Here is a 22,078-nt window from a genome sequence, read left to right as displayed (position 1 = left end):
GAGATTGGCCAGGTTTTGAAAGAGTCATGCTTTACAGCCCTTCAGGGGAATCACGAACCCTAGTCTGCATGAGGGAGCCTTTTAAAAGGTGAGTTCCGAAGCTCGTCCTCATGCCCCCATGCCAAGGTAAGGCCCTCCCACCCATTTCCCTATAGCCCCTCATGCCCTTCATGTCAAGCTATGACACTCCACCCACCCCCATAGCTTCTCATGCTCCCAATGCCAAGCTATGCTCCTCACATCCTCTATGCCCAGTTCTGCCACTATTCCCAATTGGCCCTTCATGCTCCCCTTGCCAAGCTATGGTACTCCACCCAGCCCCATGGCCCCCGTGCTCCCTATGCCAATCAATGGGATTTCCATGCTCATTGATCCACTACATAGTTTATGAAGCAATGGACTATATAGTAACAATAGAATGTATAAAAGAAAAGTTTTTAAGAAGTAATTCATTTATTAATTTCCACTATTAAAAAAATGTCATTTCACTACAAGGCAATAAAAGTGTCAATCATCCAGACCCTTTAAAGTATCAATAGCAAAAACTACAAGGCCTTGAAACCACTTAACCTTGTATAAATAAACATTGTAAAATTGACTGCAGAGATCAGAGAGCCTGAGCTGTCAATTAAGCAATGCTTTCCCTGGGTGTGGCTGTTTCAACAAGAGTAATGAATGCCTCGGCTCTCAGCAAGCACAAGGTTTGAGGGGCATAAGGTGGCATGCAGAGGGTATGGGGAATGTGTGAGGGAGTGTGAGGGGTGAGGGCTGGTGGGCCTTTCTGTTTTCATTTTAACTGGGATGAAGTCCTACAGCACCGAGGCCTTTTAAAAAGCCTGCCTCACAACCAGTAGCCGCTGTGACTTCTTCCCGGATCGGCTGGCCCAAATCCAGCCCTCACCAGCCCCCTGGCAATGAAGATCCCGCCTTTGTGGGCACTTTCTCCCAAGGCAGGCGGGCCAAGCCGGAAATTTTCCCAACTCCTGCTCTCCGCCTCAAGGATGAAAATTCAAACCATAAGATTTTCCTTCAATTTAGTGCCTATCCTGCAGTCTTTCTCTTTGTCTTTTTTATTCCATAGCCACCCCTCATGATTAAGAGTGAAGTACATTTCATGAATATTAAAGACTTCTATGAAGGCTATATTTTCCATTGGCCTCCTATTATAGTGAAAAGTGAGTAAGTGCCACGTGTCATCAAAAAGCACGAATGCACTATTCAACCAGTTTTATGTTGCTGTGAAGGTTCCTAACCCTCCAAAAATGTAGTAATAATCATCCAAGACTCCGTGAAATATTGAATGCTTCTAATGGCCTTGGTGAGATTATTAATGGGAAAGTTCAGCAGCATTCCAAAGCTGCTCAGTCAACTCATTTGCTCCAGTTCAGAAATGGCAGTAATGAGTTGAAATAACTTAAACATTTTACTTGAAGGAGGAGCTGAGTTTAAGAATTAGAAGATATAACGGTATCAGCAAAGCGGTGAGAGGAGTGCCTTGTACAAGCCAGCACTTGGGGAACGGAAATTTTGAATGGAGCTCGGTGAGGAACTAGAAATAAAAGACACCATGCGTCCCCACTCCTTGTAGTAATGTGGACTTTTGGGACATTACATCTCTTCTGTGTAATCGCACTTCCCACACACCTGACCCGTCTATGGTCCCAAATCCTACTCACTGACTGAAAGAAGGGGCAGAATTTTGCGTCTCACGGGCAGGCGCCACACCCAACGTCATCCCACACTTGCACGTTATTTCGCTCAGCAAAAGTCGGAAGCACACCCGCTGACAATTAAGAAGGCAATTAAGCCCATTAACGGCGCAATTAACGCCAATTTTTTGTGGTCCATCCAACCTTACAGTTGGCAGACGGGTGAATCAGCCAGGCAGGCAGACTTTGCATTTTTCATGAAACCTCATCCAAGGGTGGGATGAGGTTTCTGTTATTAAATAAAATAAAAATCCATGGACAGCATTTTTATTATCTATATGTTCAGGTGCCTCATTGTGATGCTTGAAATTTTTTTTCCTGATTTTCAAAACTTTATTTCATGGTTTGCGGGTCTGTAGTTCCCTGAGGCAGCTCTCTGCCTTCATGGAGCTTTCTGTCAGTGCTCACCCGCACCCACAGAAACATCATCGCCTGCCCTCTTCCCGCCCTCGCCCCAGCAGCACTGAGCTTTTCAGCGTGCGTTTCACGCTGGCTGGCTGCTAATTGGCCAGCCAGCGTGAAATCGCGGTTGGGTGCTGATCACAGTCAGCGGCCCGTTTCCCGACCGCTCCCGGGCCCGCCAATCACGTCCGCCCGCCGAGCTGAAAATTCAGGTCTAGGAGTTCATAAATATATCCAATTAAGCTCAAAGGCATATTAAAGGCATTTTGAATTAATGGAGAGGAACAAATGTGGCAGCTATAAAGCTGCCAATTAAAATAGACAAAGCACAGAACAGAGTACCTTGTCTAAAGTTTGCTTGGTCAGAATATTATTTTTCCATATTTACTTTCAAATGATCTGTCCCATTTTGTCTTTCATTAGTTCCTGTAAATGCCATTTTCGTATCTTAGGGCATGTCACAAAGTTTGTAAAATTCCCCCACCACTTTAAGGCAATAAGTTTATGTTTAGCCACAAGACATTGCAATTGCAATCACATTGCTTGTACAGTTTGTAACCAGTCAACATTCGACTGCATAATGGACAGATTGTCCTGGGTTATACCGCCAATTTGTGCAATTTCCTTGCTAGGGCTCCAGTACACCCACATAACACAATCATTGGCATGTCGACACGTGTATGCATAACTGCTGTGCACATCATGCAACATAGTTCAAAAATCTGTTTGGATTTGGAGGAAAAACATTGGATTCTGTTGTGAAGCAAAACAGCTTGACTCCATGAGCAAGCTGCTTAATTGTTATTGTTGTTCCTGGGGAATGGATAACACTAGCGAGACAGTGTTTATTACCCATGCCTAAGCATCCTCAGAGCAATAAAAGTCAACCACATAGTGTGAAACTAGAGTCACATTGCCACATAGGCATGTCAAATTCTCTTTTACTGGAAGACATGAGTGAACAATGTTGAGTTTTCATAATAATTCAGCAGCTTCCTTAGTCATTTTCTGGTTGCAGCCACAAATGATCAGATTTTTCAGAATTCAGATTCGCAACCTGCCATGGGAGGAGTAACATAAGAAATAGGGGCAGGAGTACACTACACAGCCCAGCGAGCCTGCTCCAACATTCAATATGATCATGGCTGATCTTGGGCTTCAATTCCACTTTCCTGCCTGCTCCTCATATCCCTTGATACCCTGAGAAACCAAACATCTGTCTATCCCAGTCTTAAATGTATTCAATGATGGCAAAACCACAGGTCTCTGGGGTAAAGAATTCCAAAGATTCACAACTCTTTGAGTTAAGTAATTTCTCCTCATCTCAGTCCTAAATGATCAGCCCCTCATCCTGAAAATGTGCCTCCTTGACCTAGATTCTCCAGCCAGGGGAAACAACATCTCAGTGTCTACCCTGTCAAGCCCCTTCAGAATCCTGAATCTTTCAATGAGATCACCTCTCATTCTTCTAGATTCCAGAGAGTAAAGACCCAATTTACTCAGCCTCTGACGATAAGGAAGAGTGGGAGGGTGAGATGGAGGGAGTGGGGCACGGAGAATCTAAACTCAAAAGACCTCTACGTTACTACCGCTACTACCAGAACCATGAGGTGATCCTACCTAATTTGCTGTGGTAATCCTGACATGATCTGATGCCCTGTTCCACATAGGATTAGACATGAGATATACTGCCACCTGGGAAACCTGTGTAAAGAATCCATTGGTGCGAGTTTCATTCCTCCTGCTTTAGCTCACTTGGAAGTCATATTAAAAATTTTCTCCCTGAGCTGTACTGCCAGTTTTATGTTCATGAATGTTGTGAGATGGCCCTCTTATCTGTGGACTCTAGGCATGGTACTTGACTATTAGACAGACTTTAGTCATAGTCTGGTACTTGTTTACCACTTGTTTATTAGTACCACATCTAAACAAGTTACAGAGTAGGCACATTGCTCCTGAGCACGGTGTTCCAAGCTCTCTTGAGAGAGAGAGTCTAACACATGACTGACTGATATCAGTGATACATCATCATCTAGGTCATATAGTTACATATCTTATCTGTTAGCCCTTTACACTGTAATGCAGAGTAGAAACTGTGCTTGTATCAGTTTGAACCAGACCTTAGTCTGTCAGCTATTTCTTACATTTGGTAAACTTGGGGCTTGCCAGGACTGTAATCTCTTCACTACGGGGTTTGCAGGTATTGGGAGTTTACCTGATATTTGCCAGGCAGTCTATTTTATTTTCACTTCTGGATTCTTTGCCCTATTCAATGTGCCTATGAGTTCCAATCCCTGCTTCCCAGAACACTCCAGGCAGGCTGGGGTAACCAGCTTCTGGTAATGTTCTCCAGCTCTCATTTGTCCCTGAGCTTTGAGGAGGAGCTGTTCTAACTTTCTACAAATGTCAGTTCATCTTCTCTTACAGGAATTAAGCTGCAAGGCTACATACCATAACCTTTCTTTGCTATTTTAAACCTTCACTTTCATCTTGGAGGGTACTTTTTAAGCTGTGTTTTGCAGTTAAACATGACTTTAAATGAACAGTTACATCCGCATACCTTTAACCCAGCCAGAACTCTGTATCCTCGTGGCTCGAGGTTAGGCACAGTTTAAGCATAAGGGAGAAATTATTGTATGATGTTATCTGACAAATGGTCAACTATTTGTGTTAAATTATTCCCACTGCTATTTTAATGGAAGCGCTAATCTGCCTAAAATGTTCACCATAAGGGAGGGAAATTTGATAGAAGTGCATTGGAACAATATAAAGCTGGGAGGATTGGTCACTTTGTGTTGCTGAATTTTTTTGGCTGTTAATTTATACAGTACTAAGATGTGCACATATCTTTGCTAATGCACTGCGTCTGCTAAAATACATTAATACTTTTGTTTTAAAAACACATCATTGTCAGATATTTGCCTGAAACTCAATCATCAGAGAGTGGGCTCGCAATCCATTGAGGATGGTGATCGGCTCTCAAAGCTGGAAGCTCAATAGGAGACCTTTCAGCACTGAAGAACTGACTGCCCTTTCAGGTGTGTGTGTGTGAGAGAGAGAGAGGGGGCCCCTCCATCTTGAGACATCATCTCTTCAACTTGTAAAATGTTTAAATTCAATAATGGTTTCAGCTGCTGGGCTACCATGGTGGAGGGGATGCCCTCCACAGGATGACCTGTGGCCAGGCAGGCAGGAAGGGTCTCGATGCTTGCCTGGTGTGCTGCTCCTCCCCATGTCTGTCGCTGTGAGGACATCTCCAGGCAGTTGGCCTTGTCCCCAAGACCCTTTCCGACAAAAGGCCATAAGTGGCCTTTAATTCCCATTATTGCTGATCCCCACCCCACCTCTGGGAAAATGGTCTCGGGGAGGGATGGTACCAGCAAACCTGCACACTGCCCAGCGGTGCAAATTTTCAAGCCTGCCCACACTTCATAACTTCATGATATCACAATGCACTTGGCAGTCAAGATAATCAATTGTAGTGACATTGGCTGAGGGATGAATATTGACCAGGGCACCAGGGAGAACTCCACTGTTCTTCAAAATAGCACCCCTGGGACATTTTTCATCACCTGCGAAGGCAGGTGGGGCCTTAACAATTCATCCAAAAGATGGGACCTCCAACAGTGCAGGGCCCTCTCATTACTGCACTGGATTGTTAGCTTGGACTATGTGTTCAAGTATCTGGAGTGAAAATTAAACACATAACATTCTGACTCAGAGGCAAGTGTGGTACCACCGAACCAAGGCTTATACTGACAAACAAATAAATTGGCTCAAAATAATATTATGGTTTGGTGAGAGACTTTTTTGAAATCACCATTTGCAATGAGTAACTTTCCCACTTACGGCTCTCATGAATTTTACTTAATGTCGTAATCGACCAACCATTTTACAGTTAAATACTGCACAAAGCATATTAGCATAAGTACATAAAGCTGTTCTATGTGCATGATCTATACCTAATGATAACCTGGTCAGTAACAGTGATTCAGATTATACATTAGTGGACTAATCCAAAGATGAATTTATACTGTAACAATGCAGAGACAGAGGAAGCAGACAGCAGAGGAAGAGTGGAAACGCCCAGCACCAACAGTTCAAAAGGAAAGAAAGCAGAAAGCATCAGATAAAATAGTGGGGACAGCCAACAGCTGATTATAGGGCAAAGCAGCCTGCATGATTGGCACTCCATCCCCCATCTTAAACATTCACTCCCTCCAACACCAACGCACAGTAGCAGCAGTATGTACCATCTACAAGATGCACTGCAGCAGCTCACCAAAGCTCCTTCGACAGCACCTTGCAAACCCGAGAACTCTACGACCAAGAAGGACAAGGGCAGCAGATGCATGGGCACCAACTGCAAGTTTCCCTCCAAGCCACTCACCACCCTGACTTGGAAATACATCGCCGTTCCTTCACTGTCGCTAGAATCCTTGAACTCCCTCCCCAACAGCACTATGGATATACCTACACCACATGGACTGCAGTGGTTCAAGAAGGCAGCTCACCACCACCTTCTTAAGGGCAATTAGGGATGGGCAATAAATGCTGGTCTAGCTAGTAATGCACACATCTCATGAATGGATAAATTAAAAATTTTTTAAAAGGAGAGGAGGCAGAGCAGCAGCTGATTAAAGATGGGAAACTGAGAGCAGCAGCTAATACACAAACAGAAAACACAAAAAAAATCATAATGAGTGCAGGGTGATGGATAGCAGGCTCTAGAAATATGAACCAAGTTTTAAGTTATCATTTATGTTAAGTATTAAGAGTATGGAGGAGGCTTTGTGGCACAGTGGATAGTGTCCCTGCCTCTGCCTCTGAGCTAGAAGCTCTGTGTTCAAGTCCCACTCCAGGACTTGATGGCCAAGGAAGGTGAGTTTATAATATGGCCAAATGGATTGCATATCTATTTGTAAATCCTCCCAACATACACCAATGGCAAGTGGTAAGAGTTAGAGAGGTTTCTGGTCATCATGTGATGGAAAGAAATTAGAGCCTCTACTATCCCTAGCTCCAGGCTACAACATGCATGCAAAAGTGTATGTTGCCAAAGCAACTTAGACTCATTGAGGAGCTGGATGGCTGGTCTGATGCTAACAGTTGTGGCTGGGTTGGATTCAGGACTTGCCTCCTTGTCCTACCCATAGGAGGTGGTGGCTGTTTGTGTCAGACAAGCCTTTGGGCAGAGAAATATTTTTTAGGCAAACCAATAAGCTAAATAGCCTAAATATATCTTAGACTTAGCACATCAGGCAGATAAAGCACATGCTTATGTTTGTTTCCATGGCTAGTTTTTCCTAGAACAGGTTGCCAGAGGCTAGAACTTGAGGGGCACCGCTCCACATCAAGCATGTCTGACCAGGACACACTCCTGCACTTACCACTTGCCATAGGCATATTGGAAGGATTTATAGGTTGACAATCAATTTTCTTGGCCTGTAATGCTGTTTGGCCACATTATGAACGTACCTTCCAGGATCATAGCGTCTTTGGGTGGGACTTGAGCTTAGAGATTCTGGCTCCAAGGCAGGGTTGCCACCCACTGCACCACAAGACCCCCGCCCTAAATACGTCTAGTAATGGAGGTCAACATTAAACTTGCATCAAATGCATGTTTGTTATACATAGATAATAAATAATCAGTAAGAAATTCTTAATTCATTTTTAGTTATGTTAACCCTAATTAGTACTAGACCACTGGTGATTCTATTAGATTTAGATATGAATTGCTGCTAATTGAGAAAATGTAAATTTTATGGAAAAGTTTTTTCAGTATGAAGTGTCTTTGAATATGACAGCTCTCAGGAGTTTTTTTTTTAAGTAACCATTCCAAAGATATCCTGAGGCCTGCCATAGTTGATACTGGGTGAGTGACTATGGAAGATACAAAGGGAGGGGGCATGGGGGCATATGAGAGGGAATGGGGGCTATGAGGGGGAATGGAGGTTATGAGGGGGCGTGGGGAACATGAGGGGGCATGGGGATATAAGGGGGCATGGGGGACATGGTGGATTTGGGGGGACATGGGGTGGTATGAGGATATAAGGGGGCATCGGGATGGGTGGGTGAGGAGGTGAGGGATGAAGGTTAGGGGCCATATGAACTATGTCAGAGTTGAACCAATGTCCCAGCAAACCAAAGTGGGCTTGTAACCAGGCTGCCTCCACACGCACACTTCCGTGATGCTACCTCCAGACTCGGAAAACATTAACCCTGCCCACCCACATCTCCAGGAGACAAAAATATGGTGGGTATGGGCAGAGGTGACATGCTCGAGTTTCCAAAACGGCCCAACACCAAAATCCAGCCTGCGGAGTCAGGGGATAAGTAGCAGAATAGGTAGCAAACAGAAAACAAAGAGCAATGGTTAAGAAGGGTAGCTACTGTTACAGAGAGGAGGGGGGTTAATTTAAACAGCACTAATTTCTCCTCTCAACACCCGTCCCTAAACAGAAAGGTGTTTTGATTTGTCTCCCTCTTTATAAGTGGTGGCGTATTTCCCAACCCCTTGGTTTTGATATGATCCAATTTCTATTAATACCCCACAGCAAACTTGAGATAGGATGAACTCAAAGGGTTAGTTTATTTGCACATACTCAAAATGCAGGGGGAAGGGGGGTGGGTCGCAATGTTGCCTACTTTGCACTCATACAGCAAAAGAGAGGTAGAGAAAAGAAAGATTCAGTACAGAGACCATAGTGAAAAGGAATGGTGTTTCACATGGGTACCAGATCCCAGAATCAAAGTCCAATGAGGTATTCGTCCATGAAGGTCAACAGGTTGAAAGCCGATGTTGTATAATTCATTTTTCCACGGAGTTTACTTCACACAATAAGATAGGCATGCAGAGATGAATCTTATAGGTGGTGGTACAGAAGTTCCAGCAGAAACAGTGTAGATGGGGCCAGGTATTCAATCTGGGCAGAGCTCCTTTTCTGTGATGCTGCTAGTTAGATGGTAAAATGGCAATCTGAGATTTTGCAGTGCAGCAAGGCAATATGACTGGTTCCACAAGCTAGAAGTCCATGTCACTTGACTCCCACCTCTCCACATTATCTTTGATGAGGGATGTGTATCCCTCGCCTGGGTGCCTGAGATGGTTAAACATCTCAACTATTCAAAGAGAGGTTGTGGGGTCCTTTGTCCTAGCAGACAAGTGGACTCTGGTTGGCCAGCTTTGGTTATGAAATGCAGATGGTCTCTGTATAGTTCTCTTTGAATTTAGTCTGTGCAGCCCACAAAGTGTTGTTAGTGGCTCTTCAGAGATAACGAGGTGCGGGTAGCTCCTTTTGTTCATGGGGTCACAGTCAGATATAGATTCAGCCATCTTAAAAGGTCTTTGTCTAGTTCTTAAAATTTTAGAAATAGTCATGAGGATATCTATGTATATTTTATAAAAATATACAGGGTAAGGTCTTAGTTCCCTCACACTACTCAGACTGAAAAAGATAAGAATTAATGTTTCACGGTGATTGGTGCTGGGCCCACTGTTCTTCACAATTTACACTGACAAATTGGATTAGGGAATTGAAATTTAAAAATTTGCAGATGATAACAAATTAGGAGGTGTAGTTATTACAAAGGATGATATGACAACATACAGGAAGGCATTAATAAACTTCCACAGTGGGCGTACAATTGGCAAATGAATTTTAATATTGTTAAGCGTGCAGTTGTGCATTTTAGTATGAAGGATAAGAAGGCCAGATAATGCTTGGATATTATGGGTGGAATCTTCCGGTCCTGCCCGGATCGGAAAGTTGGTGGGCGGGGAAACTTAATTTAGCTTGAGGCCAAAAATCAGTTTCCTGACATCGGGATGAACTGTGCGAATTTTGTTCTTGGGACTTTAATGGTGGATTGAGCTTCCCGAAAAACAATGTCGGGAAGCCCTTTTGCTTGCATAAGCATATCATGCATGCTTATCAAAAGGCCACCTAGCCAGAATTAAGTTTCCCTTCCATATTAAGTTCCCTGCCAGCAAGAAATTAGAATGTTCACTTTCACGACTGCACCTAAGTAGCATGGACCTGGTAAGGTAGATTTCTTCCATGATTAATGGTGAGCTATTGCTGCATTTTCCTCTTTGGGGAGCCTCTAAAGGCATCAAGGGGTAAAAGAAGAGAGCGGGAGTGTGGCGTTGAGATAGAGGATCAGCCATGATCATACTGAACAGACTCGAAGGGCTGAATGACCTACTCCTGCTTCTATTTTTCTATGTTTCTATGCCAGCCTATGCTTGAGACCAGGTGGTGGCAGTGCAAGTTGCATGGAGGATGACCAAGGAAGGGAGGAAGGGTTAGTGTGGAAGGGTGGAGCAGGGGGCGGGAAAAGGTGGAAGGGATAGAGCAGGCTGTCTGTGTGCTCTTTAAATATGGTGCCCGGACCTTGGACTCCATGAGGTAACAGTGGAGATGGTGACTTCCTGCCTGCCCCTGCTGCAAGAATCGCCATGCTCTGCATGGATGTATGAGTAATGATCTGACCAGTACAAGAGCACGTGTGGCCAGCCATCTGTCCCTCAGCAGAAATCACTCCAACTTCCGCTCCCACCACCAAGCTTCAGAACGGAAGATTCTGCCCAAAGAGTCTGAATGGGTGAAAGGGGCAGGAGAATCTATAAAATGAATATACAAATCACCAAAACTAGTGATGTAGGTTGACAAAGCTATAAATTAGCAAACCAAGCCCTGAAGAATGATAAGAAGGTGAACCGTGCTACCACAACTGGTCTCATAGTTGGATTTAAGGGGAAGTTGGATAAAAAATGAGGAGAAAAGTATAGAAGTATATGCTGACAGGGTCAGAGGAAAAGAGTGGGAGGAGGCTTATGTGGAGCTTAAACGCTGTGATTTATCAATTGGGCCCAATGGCCTGTTTCTGTGTTGTACGTTTGATGTAATTCAATGTAACATTAACATTACTGTGGAGTGCAGCTCCCTCTTCTGCGCAGGAGAATTGGAGTTCGAGTGTAAACTGTGAACTGTGTGGCTGGAAATCACAGCTACTGGTCTGGACTGATAACTAGTATAAATGCAACATAAGAGAGCAGTTTCCTAAAAAAAACTTAGAATACATTATTGATTAAAAATAGATGATAACACTACTTGTGGGCTTAATGCAACTTATCTTGAATTTGCCATGCATTTCATACTTGGGGTTGAAATTTGCCATTCCTTCACCCTCCTCTCCAGCACTCACTGCTTCCACTCAGAACTTTTTTTATTGTTTACAGGATGTGGGCGTCACCGGCGAGGCCAGCATTTATTGCCTATCCCTAATTGTCCTTGAAAGGTGGTGGTGAGCCACCTTCTTGAACCGCTGCAGTCCATGTGGTGTGGGTATACCCACGGTGCTGGTAGGAAGGAAGTTCCAGGGTTTTGACCAAGGAACTGCGAAGGAATGGCGATATTATTCCGAGTCAGGATGGTGTGTGATTTGGAGGGGAACTTGCAGGTGGTGATGTTCCCATGCATATGCTGGCCTAGTTGTCCTTGTTGGTGGTAGAGGTCATGGGTTTGGAAAGTGCTGTCAAAGGAGCCTTGGTGAGTTACTGCAGTGCAAGTTGTAGATAGTACACACTTTTGCCATTGTGCATTTGTGGTGGAGGGGGTGAATGTGAAGTTGGTGGATGGGGTGCCAATCAAGTGGGCTACTTTGTCCTGCATGGTGTGGAACTCCTTGAGTGTTGTTGGAGCTGCACTCATCCAGGCAAGTGGAGAGTTTCCCATCACCATTCTGACTTGTGCCTTGTAGATGGTGGACAGGCTCTGGGGAGTCAGGAGGTGAGCTACTCGCCACAGAATTCCCAGACTCTGACCTGCTCTTGTAGCCACAGTATTTATATGGCTGGCCCAGTTAAGTTTTTGTTAATGGTAGCCCCTAGGATGTTGATAGTGGGGGGGGTTCAGCGATGGTAGTCCCATTGAACCTCAAGGGCATTTGGTTGGAGTCTCTCCTGATGGAGGTGGTCATTACCTGGCACTTGTATGGCACAAATGTTACTTGGCACTTGTCAGCCCAAGCCCGAAGGCTGTCCAGGTTTTCTGCAAATGGGCACGGACTGCCTCAGTGTCTGATGAGACACGAATGGTGCTGAACATTGTGCAATCATCAGCGAACCTCCCCACTTCTGACCTCATGATGGAGGGAATGTCATTGGTGAAACAGTTGAAGATGGTTGGACCTATGACACTACCCTGAGGGAGTCCTGCAGTGATGTCCTGGGATTGAGATGATTGAACTCCAGCAACCACAACCAATGCTAGGTATGACTCCAGCCAGCAGAGAGTTTTCCCGTGATTCTCATTGATTCCAGTTTTGCTGGGGCTCCTTGATGCCACATTCGGTCAAATGCTGTCTTGAGTCAAGGGCAGTCACTCTCACCTCATCTCTTGTGTTCAGCTCTTTTGTCCATGCTTGAACCAAGGCTGTAATAAGGTCAGAAGCCTAGTGGTCCTGTTGGAACCCAAACTGAGCATCAGCGAGCAGGTTATTGTTGAATAAATATTGCTTGATCGCACTGTTGACGGCACCTTCAATCATTTTGCTGATGATCGGGAGTAGACTGAGGGGGCAGTAGCTGGCCAGGTTGGATTTGTCCTGCTTTTTGTGGAGAGGATATACCTGGGCAACTTTCTACATTGTTGGGTAGATGTTAATGTCAGTAGCTCAACTGCTACAGCTTGGCTCGGGGTGCGGCTAGTTCTGGAGCACAAGTCTTCAGTACTATTGCCAGAATGTTGCCAGGGCCCATAGCCTTTGTAGGATTTTTGATATCATGTGGAGTGAATTGAATTGGCTGAAGACTGGCATCTGTGATGCTGGGGAGCTCCGGAGGAGGCCGAGATGGATCATCCACTCGGCACTCCTGGCTGAAGATTGTTGCGAACGCCTTCAGCATTGTCTTTTGCACTAATGTGCTGGGCTGCTCCATCGTTGAGGACAGGGATATTTGTGGAGCCTCCTCCTCCTCCAGTGAGTTGTTTAATTGTCCACCACCATTCACAACTGGATGTGTCATGACTGCAGAGTTTAGATATGATCCGTTGGTTGTGGGATCGCTTAGCTCTGTTTATCACATGCTGCTTACGCTGCTGTTTGGCATGTATGCAGTCCTGTGTTGTAGCTTCACCAGGATGATACCTCATTTTTAGGTATGCCTAGCGTTGCTCCTGGCATACCCTCCTGCACTCTTCATTGAATCAGGATTGCTCCCCCAGCTTAATGGTAATAGTAGAGTGGGGAATATGCTGGGCCATGAGGTTATAGATTGTGTTCGAGTAGAATTCTGCTGCTGCTGATGGCCCACAGCACCTCATGGATGCCCAGTTTGAGTCACTAGATCTGTTGGAAATCTTTCCTGTTTAGCACTGTGTTAATGCCACATAACACAATAGGGGGTATCCGCGATGTGAAGATGGGATTTTGTCTTCACAAGGACTGTTCAGTGGACACTCCTTCAAATCCTGTCATGGACAAATGCATCTATGACAGGTATATTGGTGAGGATGAGGCCAAGTAGGTTTTTCCCTGTTTGCTCCCTCACCACCTGCCACAGATCCAGTCTAGCAGCTATGTCCTTAGGACTCAGCCAGCTCGGTGATGGGCACTGATGCTCCCCACCGAGAGTGCATTCTGTGCCCTTGCCATCCTCAGTGCCTTCCAAGTGGTGTTCAGCTGAGAGGAGGTTGGGGGGGCGGGCTAGGGAGAGCAGAGGGAGGCAATAGGTGTTAATCTAGGAGGTTGCCTTGCCCATGTTTGACCTGAGGCCACGAGACTTCATGGGATCTGAATACAATGTTGAGAACCCCCAAGCAACTGCCTCCCAACTGTATACCACTGTGCTGCCACTTCTGGTCTGTGGGAAAAGGATGGTGATGCTGGTTCAGGGAATGCTCTCCCAATTTTGGTCAAAGCCATCAGATGCTAGTAAGGAGGACTTTGCAGGGTTGACAGGGCTGGGTGTTCCATTATCATATCCAGTGCCTCGGTCAATGCCAGGTGGCTCGCCTGGTTTCATTCTTTTTTAACTTTTCTGTAGCAGTTTGATGCAACTGAGTAGCTTGCTAGGGGAGTTAAGAATCAACCACATTGCTGTGTGTCTAGGGCTTGTAGGCCAAATGGGGTGGATGGCAGATTTCCTTCCTGACGGGCATTAGTGAACCAGGTAGGTTTTTGTCATGGTCCTTGTGGTATAGTGAAGTGCTATGTACCTTTAAGAGAATGTAGTTAGTCGACCATGTGACTATATTGACCAATCGCTACACAGCACGAGCTTCTTGGGTAACTGTAAGTCTGGAGCTGGAGGTGATTGAAGAAGCACACATGGTGTTAGTGTTGTATTCTTAGTTCCAATAAACCACCAGTGTTTGTTCTGTTAACAGTTCTCTGCCTATATTGTTTCAAGTACCAACTAATGTGTTAACATCAAGGGCGCAGTTAGCATTCGCTGGACAAAGTAAACCTGATAACCAAAAACATAGAAGTCCCCATTACTGAGATTAGCTGCTTTTAAATTCTAGATTTTTTAATCAAATCGCTGTGGTGGAATTTGAACCCATGTCTCCAGGGAATTAGCCTAGGCCTCTGCTTTAGGCCAGTGACATTACCACTATGCCACTGCCTTCGCCAAGCAACCAGCATTTTTTTTTCATGTAGGCCATTATCTGCCTTGGTATTTCATTGGATTAATGAGGTGAAACTGAGCCATTCAGATAGTCCAAGAACCAAGTACACCCCTGTTGAATGAAGCACAAGATGATCTCAGCTGCTGGGACTGCCACAAAGTGACTTAGCAGATAGGCAGGTTAGGCAGATAGGCACCTGGATAGGCAGAAAACAAGTCAGCTTGCTTAGTTTGCTAAAACTGCTGGGGTTTTCCAGTATTTTTGTTTTTGTTTAAGTCAGCTTGCTTTCCTGATTCTTATCCTGACTATGCACTGATTCCTAGTGTGTAAACATTATAGAATCAGGCTAGGTACCCACAGAGATAAAAACAAAAAGCTGGGATAAAAACAAAAATAAAAACACAGACGGTACCCACAGATTGAAAATCCTGCCAACAATAATTATCCAGGATTGCACAAGTTGGAAAGTTAAGAGAATTTCTTGGTTGTAATTGTTCAATTACAAATCACAGGAAAACTGTGGTCAGAGGTGTGATATTGATAGCTATCAGATGGTTAAATGAAAAGCTTTCATGCATAAACCATCAAAGTGTAGTCACCTAAAATAGCAGAGACTTGCAAAAACAAAATGACAGAGAACTCAATAAAAGTGGTACTTTCAAATTCACAAGTCCTTGCACAGTGACAGAGGGTCTTTTTATAAATTGTTTCCTTAACACGCTGTGTAGACACCCTGCTGGCTGGCTGGCCAATAAGATTAATTTAAACCACTTTCTTACTAGAACATCGCTCATCCAGCTTCAGCTTCTGACTTGAAGATCACAGTGTAGTTTATATAAATGGTCTAATGGAATTGTGAAGTACAAAACAATGAGGCTTATTGCCAGATTAACTTGACACATGCATGGTGTGTGCACGTTATGTGTGTGTATAAAAGTCCTGTAGCAAATCCATCTCACTGCAGTGTCACACCTGTGCCTAATTGTTTCAAACATATTCTTAACCAGCAACCAATTACAACTCATTTTTTAAGTATCAAAATGTAATGATCCTGATAATCTGCCTGCCTCTATCCCCCAGAATTGAAGGAGTTGCAAATTTGCAGTTAGCATGTAGTACACCTCAGAATGCCCCAAACAGCATGTAAACTCTAATTAACCTTAGATGTCTCTAAATGTAATAGCCCCAGTTGGAATTCTCTCAACTCTATTCTCAACCCATCTGTTTGGCATCATCCCTCCCATTTTTCAAAAGCCTTCTTTAAAAAGCCTACCTCTTTGACTTCACCTTCTATTACTTCCTCTAACTTTTCACCCAATTGCTGCTCAATATGAGATGACACCCTCTCTTCTACATCACTTTAAGACATTTTGCTACTTTAAATGTGCTGCATAAATGCAAGTGTGGCTAACTGCAAGCAATCTTATTCTTTGAAACTAAGAAATGACTGCACTCCCATAATACAATGTGCTGCCTAAATGCAGTTTCAGAAAAAAATTACCATAATATTCATCTGATAGACAACTCAATTTTGCCTTTGCAGACAGATATTCCAAACAGACAAGTTTTTAAGGTTCAAGATCCTGTTAACCATTAAGATAGATGCACAGTTGTGGTAGTCAGGTTCCATTGCATTAATTGTTTTTCATCTTTTTGTCCTGTGTAGATTCTGAAGACATTTCCTTCCAACAAAATCTTCGAAAATGGCTGGAAGAATAATATCATACCCAACTAACTTTTCAAATAACTATTCATGTCCAAAGATTGACGATTTCCGAAATCAAGTCTATTCTACAGTGTACTCCTTTGTCTTTGTTGTGGGCTTCTCAGGAAATGCATTTGCTCTGTTCGTACTTGTGAAAACTTTCAAGCAGAGGACGGCCTTCAACGTCTACATGCTCAACCTGGCAGTGTCGGACATGCTGTGTGTTTGCACCTTGCCTTTGCGTGTGGTTTACTACGCTTCCAAAGGCAAATGGATTTTTGGGGACTTCTTGTGCAGAATCAGCTCTTATTCTCTCTATGTCAATCTGTACTGCAGCATTTATTTCATGACTGCCATGAGTTTCAGTCGTTTCCTGGCCATTGTGTTCCCCGTAATGAACATGAGAATGGTGAATGTTAAGAAGGCCAAGATAGTCTGTGCCATGATATGGATTTTTGTCACCCTTACTAGTAGCCCATTCCTGCTTTCAGGCTCTCACACCTATAGAAATAAAACAAAGTGCTTTGAACCTCCAAAAAATGGGACCAGTAAAAGTATGAGAAACCTTTTGATTATGAACTATGTTTCGCTGGTTTTAGGCTTCATCCTGCCATTCCTCATCATTCTTATTTGTTACATATTTATTATAAGGACATTATTGAAAAGCACAGCAGCTATTAACAAGAAAAAAGCATCGCGTCAAAGAGCAATCCATCTAATCATAATTGTGTTAGGTGCTTTCCTGATCAGCTTCATGCCATATCACATCCAGCGTACAGTACACCTGCATTCCTTGCAGAAGGGGGGGCGGAACTGCGATGACATTATTTACATGCAGAAGTCAGTAGTTGTCACGCTCTGTCTGGCAGCTGCCAATACCTGCTTTGACCCGCTCTTGTACTTCTTCTCTGGGGAGAACTTTAGACGAAGACTCACAATCTCTTTATCTAGAAAATCCTCCGTCTCAAGCAATCAACTGTCAAACAAAAAGAAGCGCTCGTTAATGCGTGTTGAACCAAATAAATCTGATGAAGATCCTTTCAATCCTGCTCACATAAATGGAAGCAACAGCAACGAAACGGCAAGGTACATGGAAAAGGACTGAGCCTTTCAAATGTGGAATATCTTCCGCCAGCAGAGTGTTGCCATCACACAAAACAATTGTGAACCAAACTCGCTTAAATGCCTAGATTCAATGTGTAGAAACCAAATGTAAAAGGAACTTTCTGATTGTGGTGTTATTGTAATTTTTTAAAAACTTTGTTGTAACTCACTGCAGTATTCAAAAGATGAATATTCATAATTCTTCAAAGGGCCACTGTCTCCATGAAAAAAATCTTTTTGTTGGTTTACAAACACACATATATGTAGAATGTATCTGAAAAGCATCCGACTATAATTTGAAGTGGATATTTTATGTATAGATTACTGATCAGATTTATTGGGGCTCTTGACATTACAATGGACTTTGATTTGGTTCAAAAGGGTTGGTACCAATGATTCCATGATTTAGAGATTAATTAAGCTAATGTGCACAGTGTCCCAGCACTTAAAGAGGGGATATAATCTAATTCTTTAAAACTCTGAGAGGTCTCTGAGAGAGCTTGGGGGCACACGTTTAGGTTTAACAAGCCTCAGACAAAATCAATAAAGGAGTTGTTTCCTCCTCAAAATGCTGGACAGGTTACCAGAATCATTGATTAAATCCTTGATGAAGGATCCGAGGAGCTCCCCAGCTGACTGCAAGATTCAAGGTTATAGGGTTAATTATGAAGGATTGCTTGTTGCCCCAACAGTCAGCCAAATTGAAGATTAAGGAATCATGAGGCCTCACCAAGTTTAATAAATGAGTAGATGGGCCATACAGAGCAAAAAGTTTCCAAGTTGAATCACTTTTCTGTGTTTAAGTTAACTGATCTCAGCCAAGGTAGTGCTCGGAATGTTACAATGCACTTCAGCTACCCATTCATCAAATTCCCCTGGGAAGTGCATTTGTTTAGCATTGGGTCTCGACTGTGATGCCCTCTCACAATCAAATGATCTGCTGACAATTACGCTTGAATAATGTCCACCTGGGCAAGTGCTGGAGAACATCTATCACTCATGGAACTGCACCCTTCAGGGGAGCAAGAAAGCCGAGAAACATTCATGAGGAAAAAAGTGGCAAGACAAAGAAAAGTGGAGATTAAGAAAAAGGAGTTGTTGTTGCCAGAAGAAGTGGGCTTGATTTTTCAAATGCTCATTCCTTCAATTTTGTTAAAATACAAAATTAAGTGATAAGCATATGATTTAATTGCGATGTATCTGACAGCTTTTCTCCACCTATAAACAAAACAAATACAGGTTCCAACCCATTCTCATGAAGCCATTGCCAAATGACACAGGCGTGTATTGCATTTTACTGAGAATTTATGCTGTTCAGGGCATATTAACGTTAAATTTTCCAAGGCTCAGACTTTGGGGGAAAAGGAATAGATAAGATGGTGTGGGGGTAGGAAGAGGAATTTATTAGAATATTTTGAAAACTCTTTGTAAAATATATTGCAGTACTGATGAAGATTACTGCTCCTTCAGAGATACTTTTTTTTAACCCTTTTTTAAATGCCTTGGAGCATTTATTTTTAAATTAAGGGAGCCATATAAATATGAATGGAGTGGAAAAGATCACATGACTCATCAAGCCCACCCCATCCAGACGTGGTGCTCCCCAGATGTGCCACCAACCCACCCCTCTGTCATCAGGTCTCCTGGCAAAGCAACCAGTATCCAATATCAGAAAAACTCTGCAAAATTCCTCTCCAAAGCCTGAAGGAAATCAAGCAAATATCTCAGAGACCGAGGTGGCCCATTAGTATAATTCATCCTGACTCCCCAAATCTACCGTCTGTAACTCAGGCTGATCTCCTCTCTCAGAAATCTGCCCAGCTTTTTCCTAAAGGTCTGCAGGAAATGTAAACTAAATTTCTCGCCATTCTGTTAGTGCTGCTAGAACTTGTACAAATGATCGATGTAACTTCAAACATAATTTCCATAGCGTACACTGCTCGCTGTCAACAAGGTATTAATTCACATGAACAAACATAAAGCTAGTAAAGTTAATCCCTTTCTTTGTAATTGAGAGAATTATACCTCACTGTCAGGGGCTCCAAAATGTGGCTCACAAGCACTTGCATTCCAGTCCTTGCAACCAGGCAATATAGTTCTATTTGCATTCATATTTCTTCCTCGCTGTTTTGTCTCATTAAAATTATTTGGACCTGGAGGTTTCAAGATAATTATTCCCAGCACTATTCCACCATTGGTGAATGAGCCCAAAATGGAACACCAAGATCTGTTGGTAAACTCATCTTGATATTTATACAAATTAATTAGAACATTGAAAATCAAAATGCACTGACTTAAATTGATGTAGCAGGCAAACTTGAACTAAAAGTAAAGAGCTGGCACATTTATATGTGGAACAGTTAGCCGATGTGAGATTGCTTGTCCTCTCAGTTCTATTCATCGCAACACTGAGTGGATTCAGAGAATCAGCAACAGGATCAAAGCAAATGTGACTATATACGTTAAGGCATGCTCAAAAAATCATACTTATTGCATCCACTAGCCCACCCCATCGGGAAGCTGGTGAGATTGGGTGCTACATTGGTTTCACATCCAATAGAGAGTAACGTTGGATGTCCAGCCGACCCCATGGTTTGCCCACCCAGCAAGTTAAATTAAAATTACCCTTCACATTTCTGGTTGTGGATGCCTTTGATTTTGGAGAAGGTCCATGGGGGTCAGGGATTCCACTGGTAGAACCCACGTTAGGTGAGACATAACAGGAAGTGCCGGTCAATTATGTCTTTATCTCCATCACCTTGTGTCTCATGTGATACCTCCCCACGAAGGCGTGTAATATAAACATGATAGAGAAACGTCATTTCATGTTGACTAGTTAAGGGGCAAGTAATTAGGAAAGCCAAAAGGTTAAAAGGAATAATTACAAAACAGGTTCCTTTATAAACGACCGTGTATCATAATTCTTTTGTCTATAGCATCACTTTGTGCTCACTGTAAATTCAACACATCAGAATGTGAAGTGTGTATTTCTGCTTATGTTAGCTAATTTCTCAATAATTTTTTTTGGTTGGTGCAATAGTGTTGGAGGAACACCAACCATAACTTTGTTATGTTGACTTATAATGTCAGAAGGTTCTATTTTTATATTCCTTAAATGGTATTGTTATCATGAAACAAGAAGCAAGTTTCACCATTTGTCCTTATTTCATATTCAGCTTTCTACAGCAGGAAATAATAAATGAATTTTTTCTCACCATGTTTGCACCTGCAAATTCTCTTGACTGAGAGGCTGTCTCGGTCACTGGGTCAGTGCTGTTCTGTATGACTGACCTTATCCAGTTTCTGAGGAAAGGCCACTTGGCTGTACTCGACGATACCAACGTGATTGGAAATGTGACAATGGGGCACTTTTTTTATTCATTCATGAGATGTGGGTGTCGTTGGCTAGGCAGGCATTTATTGCCCATCCCTAATAGCCTTTGAGAAGGTGTTGGTGAGCTGCCTTCTTGAACCGCTGCAGTCTCTGTGGCATAGGTACACTCACAGTGCTGTTAGGGAGGGAATTCCTGGATTTTGACAATGAAGGATCGGCGATATATTTCCAAGTTAGGATGGTGAGTGGCTTGGAGGGGAACTTCCAGGTGGTGATGTTCCCATGTGTCTGCTGCCCTTGTCCTTCCAGATGGGAGCAGTTGTGGATTTGGAAGGTGCTGTCTAAGGAGCCTTGGTGAGTTCCTGCAGTGCATCATGTAAATTGGACACACTGCTGCTGCTGTGCATCAGTGGTGGAGGGAGTGAACTTTGAAGGTTGTGGGTGGGGTGTCAATTAAGTGAGCTGCTTTGTCCTGGATGGTGTCCAGCTTCTTGAGTGTTGTTGGAGCTGTACTCATCCAAACAAGTGGAGAGTATTCCATCAAACTCCTGACTTGTGCCTTGTAGATAGTGGATAGTCAGGAAGTGAGTTACTCGCACAGGATTCCTAGCCTCTGACCTGCACTTGTAGCCACAGTATTTATATGGCTATTCAACGGATGTTGATAGTGGGGGATTCAGCGATGGTAATGCCATTGAATGTCAAGAGGTGACGGTTAGATTCTCTCTTGTTGAAGATGGTCATTGCTTGGCACTTGTGTGGTACAAATGTTACTTGTCACTTGTCAGCCCAAACCTGGATATTGTGCAAGTTTTGTTCAATTGGACATGGACTGCTTCAGTATCTGAGGAATTGCTGAATGGTGCAATCATCTGCAAACATCCCCACTTCTGATCTTGTGATGGAAGAAAGGTCATTGATGAAGCAGGTAAAGATAGTTGGGCCTAGGACACTATACTGAGGAGCTCCTGCAGTGATGTCCTGGAACTGAGATGATTGACCTCCAAAAACCACAACCATCTTCCTTTGTGCTAGGTATGACTCCAGCCAGGGGATTGTTTTCCCTCTGATTCCTATTGATTCCAATTTTTCTATGGCTCCTTGATGCCACACTTGGTTAAGTGCTACCTTGATATCAAGGACAGTCAAGGTAAGCGAGTTTTTCTGCAGGAATTAGGGTTAAAGT

At 43.4% G+C, this 22,078-nt stretch overlaps 1 protein-coding gene across 1 annotated transcript; it reads left to right on the top strand.

Moving 5' to 3' along the window:
* Window positions 1-16,419: 16,419 nt before the first annotated feature.
* cysltr1 (cysteinyl leukotriene receptor 1) lies at window positions 16,420-20,775 on the top strand. Its single transcript, XM_078547292.1, has one exon. It carries the CDS (start codon window positions 16,453-16,455, stop codon window positions 17,557-17,559), a length of 1,107 nt encoding a protein of 368 aa, XP_078403418.1. The 5' UTR covers window positions 16,420-16,452; the 3' UTR covers window positions 17,560-20,775.
* Window positions 20,776-22,078: the final 1,303 nt, after the last annotated feature.

This window comes from Cetorhinus maximus, chromosome 8 (genome assembly GCF_964194155.1).
Source record: "Cetorhinus maximus chromosome 8, sCetMax3.hap1.1, whole genome shotgun sequence".
NCBI classification, from domain to species: Eukaryota; Metazoa; Chordata; class Chondrichthyes; order Lamniformes; family Cetorhinidae; genus Cetorhinus; species Cetorhinus maximus.
The sequence above is the reverse complement of the archived record's forward strand: the minus strand, read 5'-3'. Positions and strand labels throughout refer to the sequence as shown.